At 32.1% G+C, this 17,327-nt stretch overlaps 1 protein-coding gene across 1 annotated transcript in view; it reads right to left on the bottom strand.

The window, feature by feature from the left end:
• The window catches only part of LOC126742000 (probable G-protein coupled receptor Mth-like 1), a 160,058-nt gene that overhangs the window by 24,592 nt on the left and 118,139 nt on the right, over nucleotides 1-17,327 (bottom strand). Inside the window, exon 4 of the mRNA XM_050448523.1 lies at nucleotides 4,856-5,031. Coding sequence (XP_050304480.1) covers nucleotides 4,856-5,031 — 176 coding nt within the window. The remainder of the gene's footprint in view (nucleotides 1-4,855; nucleotides 5,032-17,327) is intronic.

Here is a 17,327-nt window from a genome sequence, read left to right as displayed (position 1 = left end):
CAAGTAAACAATTTGAATGCTTTTATGTTGCAATTGATATTACAGCCTGAATACAAAGTGTCAAGTTAGTTTATTGATGGGTTTTTTATAAACTTTGATCGTAGATCCCACCCCAACGCCTGACTCGTTATATAAAATAAGTCTACCTGTAGATACATAACAAAGCCTTTATATAATGAATCTACCCATAAATCCCATTAAGTGCGTTATCTGATTCCGAACCAATAAAATCCTTGAGCCAGTAACCAATAATTATTGTAAATTGGCCAATTATTGTACTTATATGCGGTGTCTTGATGAAATTCCGTACAACCTAGAATAATGGCAAGCGGCACGCTGATGCGAGGTACTGCTTCTTCGGGCGCAAGACCTTCTACAAGATCTACAAAAGATTTCCGATCGACACGCACACTGCACATAACATTCCAGTAGCGTAGTAGTTTTTTTTATTTATGCTTTTAAATGGGATTAAAAAATTTAAGATAAATGGTTAATTTATTTTATAATATGATATATTTAATATTTATAGACTCGTAAAACCTTTTATATATACATTTTGTGAAAAAAATATTTTAGGTTTTTATAGTTCAATAAAAATTAAATGCAGTTAATAAAAAATGAGTTCAGGTATGTTGAAGATGTAGGAATTACCAGGCTCCTTATATTAAAAATGTCTGCTTACTTTTGCTTTAGTTTTTTGGTGTCCTCTATTCATACATCTCAGCGAGAGTATGAAGAACATAGGGCATACAGGTATATATAAATTTTCCAAATAATTTCATGACTAACGTTATGGTAGATCTAATAAACTGATCTCATTCCTAAAAATTAAATGAACTGGTCATATTAAATTATTACTGCAAAAATTAACCAAGTATAAGGAACTTCATAGTTTACATAATTATGATTTATTATTGTGCTATTTTAATAAGCTAGTGATTCTAAAACATTAGATGTATCATTCAAGGCCAATACTGTAAAAATTTACATACACTGTAAAAAAACATATACAGAGATTGTACTGCAACCGATTATCGAAAATAAAAGAAATTTAAAGCAAAATAAGTAATACTAAGGCCGAAAGCTTCTTCCTTATTTTCTTAATTAAAGGAAGCCCTAAGAAAAACATCTTGTTAAAATATACCTAAAAGCAAATAACTGACAACTGAAATTTTGACTGAAAGTTTAAAAGCCTGAGTAATACGAGGTTGTCCACGTCTAATAACAGAAAAAGTGATTAACTGCGTTTTATACTAAATACCAAATGTAGTAAAAAATACTATAAGAAAACCATATGACGCCTAAGTAGACGAAAAGTAAGACGTAAAGAACAAAACAAAGTAAACACCAAAATATGTCATCTTAAGATGCAATATAAGAAACAACTCCTCTGACACAGCATTGGAAGAAGCCCGAAAAACTTAACTAAGGGAAGAAGTCAGAAACCATTAAAAAGGCTTGAATAAGGTGGATTGTAAAATACCTTTATTTTATGTTAAACTTATTCTTAACCCATTTGGAATTTTGTACTTTAGATTTAGCACTTAAAGATGAAGTTATAATGTTTTCTAAGGAGTCTTTTTTCCGCTTTAACCGCAAGTTACAACATCTCAAGTTCAATCGTTAAACAGCAAACATAATAATAATAATGTATACCGTAGACATCTAGGAAAGTGTCACTTTTAGTTTCATAAAAGGTACTTGAATTTAACATATGTGGTTTTTACTTCGAACGAAGACACTTTTTTGAATCTTATTAAGTATAACTTTTCTAAGACGACTGACTTGCGAACACATGAGACTTAGTTGTGAAGGCTGAGAATGTTTTGCAGACTTCTGATATTCATAATAACAGTATTTTGCGTGCTAAAATAAAAATTAATTTTTAAATTCTAACCTGAACTTGAACTTTAATTCAAATAAATCCAATTTTAATCATAAGCACCCGATTTCTCTTAAAAATATGATAAAAAATCACGATTTAATCCTTTCAGAAGATGACAAGGATAATTGCCTGGTTATACTAAAGAGGGATGATTACATAGATAAGGTATTAGATTTTTTGGAATCTGATGACTTTGTTAATATAAACAAACACCCTACTGGTTCTAAGGGTAAAAGAACCCTTGATAATTGTAATCTAACTTTAGAATTTTTTCAAACTAAAAAAGAAAAATTATATCCTATGAATCCTAGAACTCTTGTCCTCTACGGCCTTCCTAAAATCCACAAACCCAATTGTCCTATTAGACCAGTGGTGTCGTTTGTGAATTCACATTGTTTCGACTTGTCAGTCTAGTTAAATACCAAACTGAGAGATGTAACTGGTTTTAGAAGCACTTATTCTACAAGAAATTCAGTAGAGTTAACTAATTTTTAAAAAAATATTAGCTTACAAGAGGGTTCAAAATTATTTATTTTTCTGGATGTTAAAAATGCATTCTCAAGTATTCCACCTAGTGATTGCCTTGATTTGGTCATGCTTAAGTCAGCGCTTGACAGACTTATTCTTGATGATTTTTTAACACTTCTCAAGCTAGTACTTAATCAGAATTTTTTCGTTTTTAATAACAAGTTTTTTAGACAAGTTACTGGACTAGCAATGGGATCTTGCCTCTCTCCTCTTCTCAGTGAAATTTTTATGAATGATTTGGAGATAAGGATTGTCAATGGTAGGTTTTGTGCTTTTCTCACTGTATATAAGAAATATACAGTGCATCTCAAAAGTTATGTCTAAATTCATTTAAAATTCAGGGGTGTATTCGAAAAAAGAAACGCTCGGACCCGTCGATTTTTATTTCAAGTTGTGCATTTTTGTACGTGAAGTTTGTATATACAGAGTTGCTCAAAAATAAATTACGACTATTAACTTAATTTTTTCAAATGAAAGCACCTTTTTTATTTCATTTTTGAATTTCGCGTGGAATTCTACGTATGCTTCATGCATCATTTCTTATACCTTAAGTCAACAGTTATCAAAAAAAAGACGACCAAACATTATTATTGAAGTTCACCGTACGAGTCACCTTATCTCTGATAATTTTTAAACATAGCAAAATTCCATTTAGGCGTGTTTTTTTATTGTTGGCTGGTGACCGTGTATTTTCATAGAAACCGTATGACAGTTGTGCGCCAAACAGATATTATCAATTGTGAAGTGTACGAGCAAAGTTGCGGTTTTCACAATGGTAAAATTAACGGAACGAGAAAAAATAGAAATTCTGTGCATGGCTGGGTTTGCTGATAGAATACGTACTCAAAGAGAAGCTGCTCAATTATTCAATGAAATCCATCCTGATCGTCCTCCGATATGTCAAAAGGTGGTGAGTAGAATAGAGGCTAAATTTAGAGAATTCGGTCATGTTAGAGTCTGCCGAAATCTGGTCGTCCTGCTCGAGATGAAAATGAACAACATTTAACAATTTTGCTTTCTTTGGAAGAAAATCCATGCACTCTTCTGTCGCAGATTGGGGCAAATTTACACATGGCGAAATCTATAGTTCACCGAATAGTTAAAAAGCACAAATATCACCCCTACAAAGTTATTCCTGTGCAAGAGTTATTTGATGACGATTTCGATAGGCGAAATGAGTTTTGTGAACGCTTACAAAACATGTGCAATCTAAATAATAATTTAGTAACAAATATTATTCTTTCCGATGAAGCCACGTTCTGTTTGAATGGTCGTGTGAACAGAAAAAATTGTCGATATTGGGCAACAGAAAATTCGCATTGGATGATGGAGGTAAATATCCAGTACCCTCAAAAACTAAATGTGTGGTGTGGAATAGTGCGCGGAAGACTAATAGGTTCCTTTTTCTTTGGACAGACTTTAACGGGACAAATTACTCTCGATTTTCTCCAATTTCAATTAGTTCCAGCATTAGTAGCTTTATTTACAAATCCATTGAATCCAGACTATCCTGACAAAGAACTAATTTTCCAGTAAGATAGCGCTCCTCCGCAATATGCTGCCACTGTGCGTACATTTTTGGATGAAACCTTTCGCAATCGGTGGATAGGAAGGAAAGGACCCATCGAATGGCCTGCTAGTTCGCCTGACCTAACACCAATGGACTTTTTTTTGTGGGGATACCTCAAGTCGAAGGCATTTGTTAATAGGCTAAATAATCTAGATGACTTGAAAGAGAGAGTTCGCAGAGAAGTGCGCGCCATAACTCCGGAAATGATTGAAAATGTGCAACGAGACTTTATTGATCGCTTTGGATATTGTCAAGCCGTGAATGGCAACCATTTTGAACATTTAACCTAATTTTTGTTCTTTTTTTATTTGTTACATCAATCGTCTTTTTTTCGATAACTGTTGACTTTAGGTGCATGAAACATACGTAGAATTCCACGCGAAATTCAAAGATGAAATAAGAAATCATTTGGAAAAATGAAGTTGATGGTCGTAATTTATTTTTGAGCAACCCCGTATATACAAACTTTACGTACAAAAATACGCAACTTGAAATAAAAATCGACGGGTCCGAGCGTTTCTTTTTCGAACACACCTCTGAATTTTAAATTAATTTAGACATAACTTTTGGGATGCATAGTGAGATGTATGTGGATGATATATTTAAGAGACAACTGTTTTAAGATGACAAAAACACAACATTAAAAATCTTCAATTAATATTATTTTGATTTTTATTATACAAAGTATTTTGGCAAAATATAGGTATTCTATTTAATAAGTTTCTTATATTTATATATATGTATATTTTGATAAGTCAACGATAAGGATTATAAGGAACGCGTTCCCTTAAAATAATGGCCTTAAAAATTTAACCTGGTTTACTACAAAGTCAAATATTTATGACATTTTTCACACACTAAATTTTACTTACCAGCAAACCAGCATTGTTTCTCAGCAAATCCTGGTCTGATCATACTACATGTACCTGACAAATCAGATACAGCTCCGACAAACGCAAAAATAAAGGGTCCTCCCCATGCGTATGCTTCATAAAAATAAAGTCGTATGCGTTCTTGGTATTTTTCTGTATTTTGGGGTCTTAAATCTCTGAAAAATATAAAAGTTTATTTTAGGGTAAAATAAATAGTTCTTATGAAATGTGTTATGTAGACATATAAGTTGAAAACAAACAAACATAACAAACCCGGCCGGATGAGAGGTAATCGATGCGCTTACACTTTACAGGTATCAGTTCCTAAAAGTCATCCAATGTTAAGTTAAAAAAATCAAGAAATAACTGAATCGGAACAAGCGCATGATACGATGTTAAAACTTTTATACGTCGAGCGAATATCTGGCGCATCTAAGAAATGACGGGCAATTAAGTGGATTGACCTGAAACCCTGATGCATCAGCTCAGTGTTTGCTTGCTTGTTGCCAAGTAATCTTGTGACCAATATATGTGCAAATCATTATTAAATTTTAAAATAAAACTGGTAAATCTAAATACAGGAATAAAGGAATAAAACATTCATTATTAATAAAGTCCTTTTAGTGGCTTATTTAAATAGTATTTTTAATGTATTTATAAGGAAAATAATAAAAAATGCTAGATTTTTATAGGCAAATTCGTATTCTTTCTTAAACAAATTTAATAACGTGTTGCCGCCATTTTGAGTTTATTAGGGGTTTATTGTTTGTTTGTGAACCCTTCGTATCCTTCTACCCATGACATCCCAGACATGGTTAATGCAAGAACGGATATTTTTACCTAAAGGGACTGCAATATACCTTCTGCGGCATGGGACTGGGCGTTATTTCGATAAAATGTAACTTTATCTATCTTTTGAATTTACGGTAGAGTAAAAAGACTTACAACTCTGTAAATATATCTTTAGGCATTTAATTGACCTCGAAAAGTATAAAATGCAGATACTGAAGGAGCCACACTACCTTGATTGCGTAGTTGATTCAAACCTAAACAAACTATTAAGATTCTGATAATGGTTGTATCTCGTTCAACGGCAAATTCCAAAAAGCATCCTTTATCTTTTTCACCTGATTTTATTTTTCGACTTTTGTAAGCCCGCAGGTAAGATTGAGATTCGTTTCAAAACACTATGCTTTATCTCAATTCGCCGAAGAACAGCCAGACATGTAGTTCATGATCTAGTTCAGTTACCGTAACTTTAAGTTGGTTTATGATAAACTTTTTTGAACTTTCTTATTTCTTAACACTTATGGCGAAGAGACAAATAAACAGGCTGCCTACAAAAATTTAAAGAAGTATATGCTTCAATTATTTCCATAGATACATTTGAACTAACAAAGATGTTAAAAGCATTTTTCAATGTAAAGGCAAACTTAAAAAAATATATTTTTTTCAATAGAGCACCTTAAAAGAAGTTTATGCTTTAGATAAATATTTTGACTAACAATATATTTTATATAGTTGAAAAAAATAATATTTCTACATCCTGTCAGTTTAAACCTCATAAATACCTGAATAGGAAGTGTTTAATGTCTATCGAAACAAAAAAAACAAGAATATTAAGTCGGAAAACGAATATAAAGGGTTATCCCTCGAAGCCGTATTATCATGAGTTTTCTATGTATATAAAATTTATGAAATTCATACATGTGAAAATTTAAAAAAGAAGCTAGTAGCAAAGACGATATAATTTTAGTTAAAAAATACTTAAAAATAGCAAATAAACCCAAAAATATAAGGTACGAGGACTATGAAGTTTCCTAAAATTTTCCCAAAAAAAACAGCTGATTATTCTTATTTGCCCTTTAGTTAAAAGTAGCCTATTACCCTTTAATTATTAGGCAAAAATTTAAAAAAATAAAAAAACCTATTAATAGAAAAAAATTATCAAAGGAATAAAAATAATGTATAAAACAAATAGAAACCGAAATAATTGATGATTACTTATTTACTTATTCAAACATTAATACACACGACATTACTGACCCGAAGCTTTAAATGATTTTATTGTACAAAATAGTGTTAATATCTTCTATCTAAGTACATAAACAATAATAATTTAAGAAATGAATTAAAAATTGTAAACTGGCATTTAATATACAGGGTGTCTCAGCGAAAACGAAACAGAGCTATTTTCGGTATGAAAAAAAAATTTTTTTTCAAAAATCTCGGACATGTCGATTTTATTTTTGAGGGGGACAACTTTTCCTTACCAAGGCACTCTCATACCAGCAACCCCCTTCGAGGGGGTGGAATCACCCCTAAAATCCTAAATAGAAAGAGGGGTCGTATGATACCTTATTTTAAAGGTCTTTTAATTCTGAATATAACTGCCAAATTTGAAGGGGCTAAAATTATTTCTCTGGATAAAACAGCTTGTCAAAATTGCGGAAACAGCGAAAATGAAAAAGGTATTATGGACTCTTTTTTGGATAATATTTTTAAAAGAACAAGGAAATCCTATTTTCGAAGGGGTCACTTATTAATTAAGAGGCCACCTAATACCTGGAATCCTTTACGAGGGGTTGAAAGCACCCCTTAAATCTTAAACAGAAAGAGAGATCGTGTTATACCTTATGTTGAAAGCGTTTTCACTTTAAATTTAAATGGTGACTTCCGAGTGACTGATGGATTTCTTCTGGATATGAAAGCAAATAAAATTCTGGAAAAAATGCTTTAAATAAACCTTTATGCCTGAAACCCTTTCTTACAATTTTTTTTATTGGATCATTAAAACATGATTAAAAATTTATTAGTATTGTTAATATTATTGTTATTACACCTTATCAGCATATCATAAATAAAAACAAAATACCAAATAACATGCAAACACAAGTATCTGAAGAATTTATTTAGCTTGCTAAATATCATTGGTACTTTTTTCATAAAGCAGCATTTATTTAAATAGTTTTAAATTATTACCCAGTCTTTTACGTGTTGAAACACTATTAGCAATGGTTTATTCTACTGCAGAGAGGGTTGAGATGATAGAGTTTTTCTTTCGGCATAACAATTGTGCCAATAGAACGGTACAAGAATTTAATGACCTTCATCCAGAAAAACGAGTCAACAGAAAATACGTTCTAGAAATAGTTGCTAAATTTAGGGAATCTGGCAGTGTCTTAAATAAAAAGCGTGAGGTTCAAAATGATGTTGTTGTTAATGAAGCAATGCAAATAACTGTCCTAGGTCAACTTCATGCCGAGCCAGGAATAAGTGTCAGAAAATTGGCGACGAGTACAGGAGTAAGCAAAAGTAGTGTTCATAGGATACTTAAGCATAATAAATTCCATGCTTACAAAATTCATCTGGTGCAAGAACTGAATGAGAACAATTTTGACAGACGAGTGCAATTTTGTGAATCGCTTAGTGATATGATAACATTTGCTTTTCAGATGAATGTACTTTTTTTCTTAATGGCAACGTAAATCGTCATAACTGCCGCTACTGGTCAAATGCAAATCCGGGCCAGTTTCGTGAAGTTCATACCCAGTTCCCTGAGAAGTTAAATGTTTGGGCGGGAATCTTGGGCGGCTCCATTGTTGGTCCGTTTTTTCTGCCCGGAAATTTGAATTGAGGAATGTACCGAGATCTCTTGGAAAATGCCGTATATCCAAGAATAGTAGAAAATAATGGAAGGCGGAAATCATTCTGATGATGATCAAGTCGTTTTCCAACAAGACGGAGCGCCTCCACATTATGCTGCTGGTGTGAGGCAATATCTTGATGAGATATTTCCTGATCGTTGGATTGGAAGGAGAGGACCTTTTATGGAATGGCCAGCTAGGTCACCCGATTTAACCCCATTAGATTTTTTTTATGGGGGCATTTAAAAACAAAAGTTTACGCTACCCAACCAGACACCCTAGAAGACTTACGCCAGAGAATTATAAATGAGTGTCAGATGATAACACCTGAAGTTCTACAAAACGTCAGGCATCGTTTTGAGCAAAACCTGTATCCCTGCATGGAAGTAGGCGGGGCACAATTTAAACGTTTAATAAATTGACGTAATTTAAAAAAACTTGTTTTATTTAAAAGACACAAAAGGAAAAGGGTAGGTATTTCTTATCTCTCCACTTTTACTGGCAGTAAAGATATTTCTTGCTATTTTTATATCCACAAGATATCCATCAGTCACTCAGAAGTCACCATTTAAATTCAGAGTAAAAAGGCCTTCAAAATAAGGAATGACACGACCCCTTTTTCTATTTAAGATTTAAGGGGTGCTTTCAACCCCTCGTAAAGGGTTCCAGGTATTAGGGTGGCCTCTTAATTAATAAGTGACCCCTTTGAAATTAGGACTTCCTTATTCTTTTAAAAATATCCAAAACAGAGTTCAAAATACCTTTTTCATTTTCGCTGTTTCTACAATTTTGACAAGCTGTCATATCCGGATAAAAAATTTTAGCCACTTCAAATTTGGCAGTTATATTCAGAATTAAAATACCTTTAAAATAAGGTATCACATGACCCCTTTTTCTATTTAAGATTTTAGGGGTGATCCCACCCCCTCGAAGAGGGTTACTGGTATGAGGGTGCCTTGGTAAGGAAAAGTTGTCCCCCTCAAAAATAAAATCGACGTGTTCGAGATTTTTGTAAAAAAATTTTTTTTTCATACCAAAAATACCTCTGTTTCGTTTTCGCTGGGACACCCTGTATTTTGCAGATAATACTGGAATGGCAACGAATAATTTTATATAGCAACATTATACCATTGCAGAAACATGGCTCGGAGGAAGATATGATATAGACCCATCTCCTTAATTTTAACTATTGCGAATATATACGAAAACATTTTAAATATTAGATGGATGTTGTTTTAAAAAATACTTCTTTCGGATAAACAGTTTGGCTTTCAAGAAAATATATAAACATAAATCATCAGAGGTGTGGCTTATAGGCTAAGTGAAAGTTCTTTAGACAATAGAAAACAACTTATAACAATAAAAGAATTAAAAATACCTTAAAAAATTTAACTCTCTTGCAGAGTACCTCAAGGCCTTTACCTAAACTATTATAATTTATTATACAGGGTGAGTCGGGAGGAATGCATCACACTCCAGGTGAGTATTGTATACGTGAAAATAGTTTGAAACAGCCATTTATTCTTATGTGATTCTCATTTGTTTTTAATATCTAGCGTAATTACAAATACGCAATTAAGCTCTAAACATATCTTACTTCGTGTGCGAAGGGTCCAAGAAGAAGATTTTTTTCGCAAAAAAAATAGTAGATCTCTCCTGTGAGATGATTTTCTTAAATGTGTGAGCCTATTAAATAACTGTCGACCATACCACACCATACGTTTACCTCAAAACTTTTGCTGAAAATTAGTTTCGACTGTTGTGGATCTTCGTCTGACCATACATGGGAATTGTGAGTAATATTGATGCCATCACGGGTGAATGTAGCTTCATCGGTAAAAAGTATGCCCGATACAATAGGACGATTATAATTTATCTAACCACAAAATTGCATACGACTAACATAATTTTCCGGTTATAGGTGCTGTACATGCTGTACATGGTATGGATATAGGTCTTGCTCGTGGAGCATGTTGATTACTCTTTTCTGTGGAATAAACAATTGAGTAGCAATTTTTCGTGAACGGGGCCGTTGCATCATCTTCTACCAAATTCAGATTATTTTCGAAAGGCTCGTTCAGATGTTATGTTAGTAGTGGGCAGATTTCGGTCTCGCAAAGTTTGTTAAAAACTCTGATATTTACGTTTTTGTTCAGATTTCTTAGGTGTGGAAATCATCGGCGGAATTCTTAAATAGCAGCTGAAGCATTTCCATTACAAAAGCCGTAAACAAAAACCATATTTGCACATTCTAAATTTAAATAGATGTGTGGCATCTGGCGTCGTGAGTAAAATATAGAGTTCCGATTAGTGGTAAAACTGTTTTGTGATTTGAGTATTACATCAAAGGTGCCAACCATAGGACTATCGAAAATATATGGGTCAAAAACACTGACATGAGAATCGGGTAAGATTAATTATTCTCACTTGTACAACACAAGTTTGGTGCGGTCCTTCCGACTCACCCTGTATATGTCAACTCTTTATGTAAAATAACTATTTTGGGGCGGCTAATCAGCTATGAACATTCTACTGGTTATTAAACTCTCTCTAGTGAATTATGATAGGATTATGGTTAAAAAAGTTTATTGAAATATCTTGTAAAATCCTGTAAATATCCTGTAAGAATTTTGGCTAAAAAAGTTTATTAAAATGTTGTACCACGAAGTATAACGACTTTTTAGGAAATTTACAGGGAATATGATAAGTATTACATTTCCAAAATTTAGAACTCCAAAAATACTAAAGATGAATTAAATTAAAATTTTTTTAACAATTTAATGAATAATAAAATTTAAAAATAACATAAAGTGATAAAACTGAGAATTGTAAATCTGAAATTGTAATTTATTGAAAATGTAAATTTATCTATAAGAAAAGAATATACAAGGACTTAAAACACACATCCCGATGAGAGACCAAATTAAAATCAATATCTAACTGACTTCTACTTGCAGACCAAGACACAAAAAATATATTTTATATTGAATTTAGCAAAGTTACCTTTGGTAATAAGTATCACGTATATCACGTAGTATATGATTATTGTTTATCTATTTTTTAAGGATTCTACTAGAATTAATAATTTTGGATTTTTTTTTGTTGTAAATCAAGTTGTAATATTGGTTGTTAGAATTGCATAATTAATTATATAGTGCTTTCATCTCAAAACGAACCACCCTTAATAACTTAAAAATAACTTAAAAAAACACGTCAATTTAGATATACAGGGAGACGTTTAATTTTATATTTAACAAAGTTTTGTCAATCACCTCCTCACCTCCAGCTAACCTCACTTTAATATGTCAAATGAGGAGCCCCATCGTCTGACACATTATAGTAAGCCGCTGTAAAATATCTATTCAGCAGTGCCAAAAAAATGCCAACCAAATGTCTGGGAATAATAAATATTTTATCGACCTCAAACTTTTACATTTCAAATGGCTACACTAACTGTGAAATATAATTTTAAAGGGCATACAATCTCCTATCTAACCAAACCCAAAAAAAAAAACAAAATTGGTTGACGTATAACCGAATAGTAAGCAAAAATGTGTGATAATAAAGGACATTTCATCAACTTAAATTTTGGTAGGTCAAATGGGTGCCGCATAGTGTCACACAATATTTTAAATGGTAAACAATTTTCCATCTTACTTCACGAAAAAATGGATGCAACTTGAAGCGATTTACCAATAAAAATGTATGGTAATAAACGGTTCATTAACTCCAAGTAGTCCAAAAAATCCTCCTCGATATTACAAAATGTCCTTCAATCGTCCAATCTTTGGAAATCTAAGTGGATGAAAATGTTTTTAGGATACTAAACGCCGACCCCGGTAGCACCGTGGACAAAGCGTTCACGATGCGATCGTGTGGTCTCAGGTTCGAATCCTGGCGAGGGCATGGCTGTTTGTGACGTCATACAAAAAAACTCTCGTGGTTCGGAACCCACGTTAAACTGTAGGTCCATAATAAACAACAAGATTGGGCGGCCGTCGAAATGACGCGAGTCCATTGTATTTGAGGAAGAAGAAGAAGGATACTAAACGAAAATAATTTCTATTTCCAATAAGATAAAGCTCCGCCGCACTGTGCTTCGACAGTTTGAGTGTGGCTTAATGAACAGTTTTCAAAGATGTGGATTGGCAGGCGTCGTACAATTTAATAGTCCATACGGTCGCCGGACTTAACACCACTAGAATTTTTCCTTTGGGGGTATTTAAAAAGCAAAGTTTATGAAACCTCACTTTACAATTTAATGATTTAAAGGGTCGAATTACTCGTGAATGTAGAGATATTAGCGGACAAACACTTGCCAATCTTCGTGAGGAATTTTAAAACAAAATTTAATATTATCTCGCATTTAATGGAGTGCATTTGGAGCATTTTTTTTTAGAAGTTATTAAGGGTGGTTTATTTTGAAATGAAAGGATTGTATATCTATTAGATGAATAGATAAAGATTTTAAGTTTAGTTAAGTCTTTTTAAAAATTGCTGCATTTACTATTTGTTTTTACAAGTAATATCATATATTGAATACACGTACAAACCAGAATTTTTTAATGTTAATTTGATGAATAATTATTTGACACAGAAGGTATACGACTCTTGTATAATATAAGTGCGCCTTTAAAAGAAAGAAGAAATTCCTTTTAAAAAAAGAAGTTTTAGGTGCACAAAACAAAACTATTACCACGACTTATATAAATGGCTGTAAGTTAAGTAATGTTAAGAAACTGTGTCCAATAAAATTGGAGAAACAAATTTTATACCAACTATATTTCCAAGAACTTTTTTTTAATAATAAAGTTAAGAACATAAATTAAGTTAAACTTATGTATATGTACCTTAAATTATATCTACCTTCTGTTTAGTGTCTTCTTAAGGTAGGGTAAAGTAGGGGTAAAGTAGGTAGGAAGAAAAAATTAAAGACACAAGTTCATTTCTTCTTAGGTTATTTGCTCCTGTTTCTATTTTTTAATTAATATTTGATAGTAATTAATTAATTTCAAATTATTTAAGCTTTTACATCTACTTACTATTTACACCCTAAGGAAACACTATAGCTTGTTTAGCAATATACAGCATATTTCATCTCAAAAAATATACTTATTAATATTATATTATATTATCGTTAGAGAGTAGAACCTAAGATGATTTTAGGAAGCAAAGTGCAAAAATATGGATATCCTAGACCTCTTCACTTTTAAGCTTAAACGTGTTATGTGTAGAAATTTAATAACTTCCTGGATATTTAAAATAAATCGAGCACACATCTTTTAAGCACCAATAAAAAAAAAAATTCGATGGAGAATAGTTTTAACTAGTGGAGTCCGTATAAAATGCGTACTAAATTTTTTTTTTTAAATCTAATTTTTTTTTTAAAAATTTTGACTTTTTTACTTTTAAAAATTTGACTTAGATAGAGAATCAGATATCAGGTAAATTTGAAAAAAATATGTTAACTTTTATAATGCGAGATGATATAAACATATGGTTTTTTAACCACTTAGTGATTACTACAGTTTAATCTTTATAAGTAAAAAGAATCATCGAAAGCACCGAAGCAAAACATGATTGAATTTTTTTCTTTCTTAAAGAAGTTGTGGCGGAAGCAGAACGTTGACCTATTATAGTCGGGTACTCAACCAGTCACTTGTTTCGTTTTGCGGTGTGCAACTTAATACTTATAAGTAGTCGCCAAGTTTAGGCCTGATGGAATGTGCATTATGAGTTACCAAGATGACAGAGAATAAGCATTATTTTTTTCGATAAATATGTCGTTCAAAGAATATACCTTATGGCAAAACGTCGCTGAAAGCCGTTCAGTTGATCTGGAATTAAATCGTGATTTTGTAAGTGTAAGTAAAAAGTTCAGTATCTATTAGTGTTTTACAACCTAACACTATTTTTCTAAAATTCATTTTGCTAGAATTCATTAAATATAACAATTACTTCAACCTTCATATAACATTTTTAGACACAACACAAATGTATGCCTTTTTTCATTCTTTGTATTCTAATCAACTGTGACTATTAACTAAACAATGGTGGTTTATTAAGATAACTTATCTCAGTAATAATCGCAACAATTGACGAAAAAATTTACAATAAAGGAATTAATGATTGTATTGCCAGAGTAACTCGTCGGGGTTTTGTTATCTCGGGCACTGCAAAATTAATTGTGATTGGTTTGATTTATGAATTTAAAATGTCTGTTTATGGACATTTCTTGGACAAAATTAACTGTTGAGCTAGCCAGCTGATCCCATTTAAAAAAGCCAGATCCACTGGCAGTCAGCCATCTTTTAATAATTTAAAAGTAAAATATACCTAAAGGGCCAATGGATTGTCATGTGACAAATGTAAATGAGTTCAATGTTCACGTCTTCACACTGTTATTTCACTTTTTTTACATAACAAAATGCTTTAATATTATAAATGTCAGATTACTTATTTCAAAATTCACTTTTTAAAAATACTTTTGTTACTTAGAAATTACATTTACAAGTATCTTATTCAAAATATATAAAAATTACATTAACTTAAACCGAATGTATGAGTAACGTGTTGTCGAATTTTGGTTGCTATGTATTTTTATATATTTTATTATATATATATATATATATGAGTTTTTGAATATACCGATTCAATGGGAACAGGCATGCTGGGGGACTTTGCTAGAGGTGACTTTTATTATGGAAAATTAGATATACCAAAGATATACTCAGTTATTACCAATAATTTACATCTAATATAATTACTAATTTTTCATCTGAATGAAAATATCATTCAGATGAAAAATTGAATGAACGAAAATAACGAAAATGAACGAAAATAAACAAGCAAAAATCAGTTTTGCTAATTACCTTGGTTAGTGTAGTGCTGCTATTAAGATCAAAATCCGGTGCATTTTTTATCAGAAGTAAAATATATTTTGAATTCAGTACATGCATTTTAGGCAATATGTTAGTTAAGCAAATATGAAGACCGATACGTTTATGATTGGTAAATTATGGGCAGAAGAGCAAGAAGGGTAAAAAACGAAGAAATTGCAATCAATTTTAAGTTATGCTGCAAGGAGAAGCTACTTAAATAATAAAAATTGCGTCGTCTGAGGATCAACTCAACTATGACAACTATGACAACTATACTGTGCGTATCCTAGATATGAGAAATAATGACCTGCTCTATCTACAGCAAGTATAATACCAGTGCTAATTGAAATTTAAAGGATAACTACTTGATGGCATTTAACAATATTTACCTAATGTTTGAGAAAAGGAAAGTAGCATTTCCTTTGTGTTAAGCCAGTATACTTCCTGAACTAACTGCATGTGAAGAATATTATATACAGAGCGGCTTATCAGAAACAGTCCAAACAAGGTTTGGGGCCCTTTTTTAAAAAATCTGAAAAAATGCTCGGATCAGTCGATTTTTGATTTTAGGGGGACAATTTTTAATTTAATACTTTATTTTATATCTTTTATTTTTAATACTTTCAACCGCTTAACATCAACCCCTTGGCGGAAGTTGCAACCACCCTCAAAATCTTAAATAGGAGTGACGGTCAAGTGATTGCTTATTTTAAAGGTCTTTTTTATTCTAGTTACAACTGCCAGGTTTGAAATTGCTAACTTGAGTTTTCGCAGTGTGACAACTTATCAAAGATTTTGAAACAATACCATTGTTTAATACTTTTAATGCTAGTTTTTAGAGGTTGTTGACTTACAAAACAAAAACGCTTGCAGCCGTCGATTTTTGATTTTAGAAATTAGAAAAATGATTTTTTGTTTAAATTTTGAACCCCACAACTTCAACCCATTAGCAGGGGTGACATTCACCCTTATTTTTTAAATGGGAAGGTGTGTGTTGTGGTACATCTTTTGAAAGGGCATTTAATTTTATTTACAAAAGCGCTTTGTTTTTTAAATTTGAGCGGCGGGTTCCAGGGAAATCTAATATAATTTATTTGATTAGTACCTACGAATTATCTTATTAAATGTTGAAAATGTCCACCGTTTACCTCCATACAATAGTACAGTAACTGCTCAAAGTGTTCCCGGACATGTGAAGAATATCGGATGTTATTTGTTGGCACTCATGAATGATGCGGTTCCGTAAATCATTTAACGATTCAGGTTGGGTGGCACAAATTTTTGATTTCAGATATCTCCATAAAAACAAATCATGAGGCGATAAATCGGATGATCTTGCGGGCCATTCGATAGCACTCCTTTCAATCAGAAAACGTTTCATCTAGAAACTGCCGTACTGGTAATGTATAATGGAGAGGAGCTCCGTCTTATTACTTTTATCGTAGTGTTGGTCGTTTTCCCTAATTTCAATCAATTAAGGGTATTCTCCAAAAGGTCTAAGTACGTATCTCCATTTAAATTTCCCGGTAAGAAAAATGGTCCAATTATGCTATCACCAAAAATACCAACCCAAACGTTTAATTTTTGAGGGTATTGAGTATAAACCTCATGGTAGATTCTTGGACTCGTGTCGGACCAGTACCGACAATTATGACGATTGACAGTGGTATTGAGAAAACTTGAACATTCATCTGAGAAGCAAATACTTAAAAGATAGTTGGGATTATTTTAAATAAATTCAGACATTATTTCACAAAACTGTAAACGGCGGTCGTTATCATCTTTATTTAATTCTTGAAAAAGTTGAATTTTATATGGGTCCCATTTATTATGTTTTAAAATTCTCTGTATAGTGGTCCGCGAGACTCCCGTTATATGAGAAAGTTTTCGGGTACATAATGTAGGGTTCATACTAACTTCACCAAGAACACCGACTTCTACTGC

Source organism: Anthonomus grandis, chromosome 11, assembly GCF_022605725.1.
Source record: "Anthonomus grandis grandis chromosome 11, icAntGran1.3, whole genome shotgun sequence".
NCBI lineage: Eukaryota > Metazoa > Arthropoda > Insecta > Coleoptera > Curculionidae > Anthonomus > Anthonomus grandis.
This window is presented reverse-complemented; position numbering and strand designations above follow the sequence as displayed.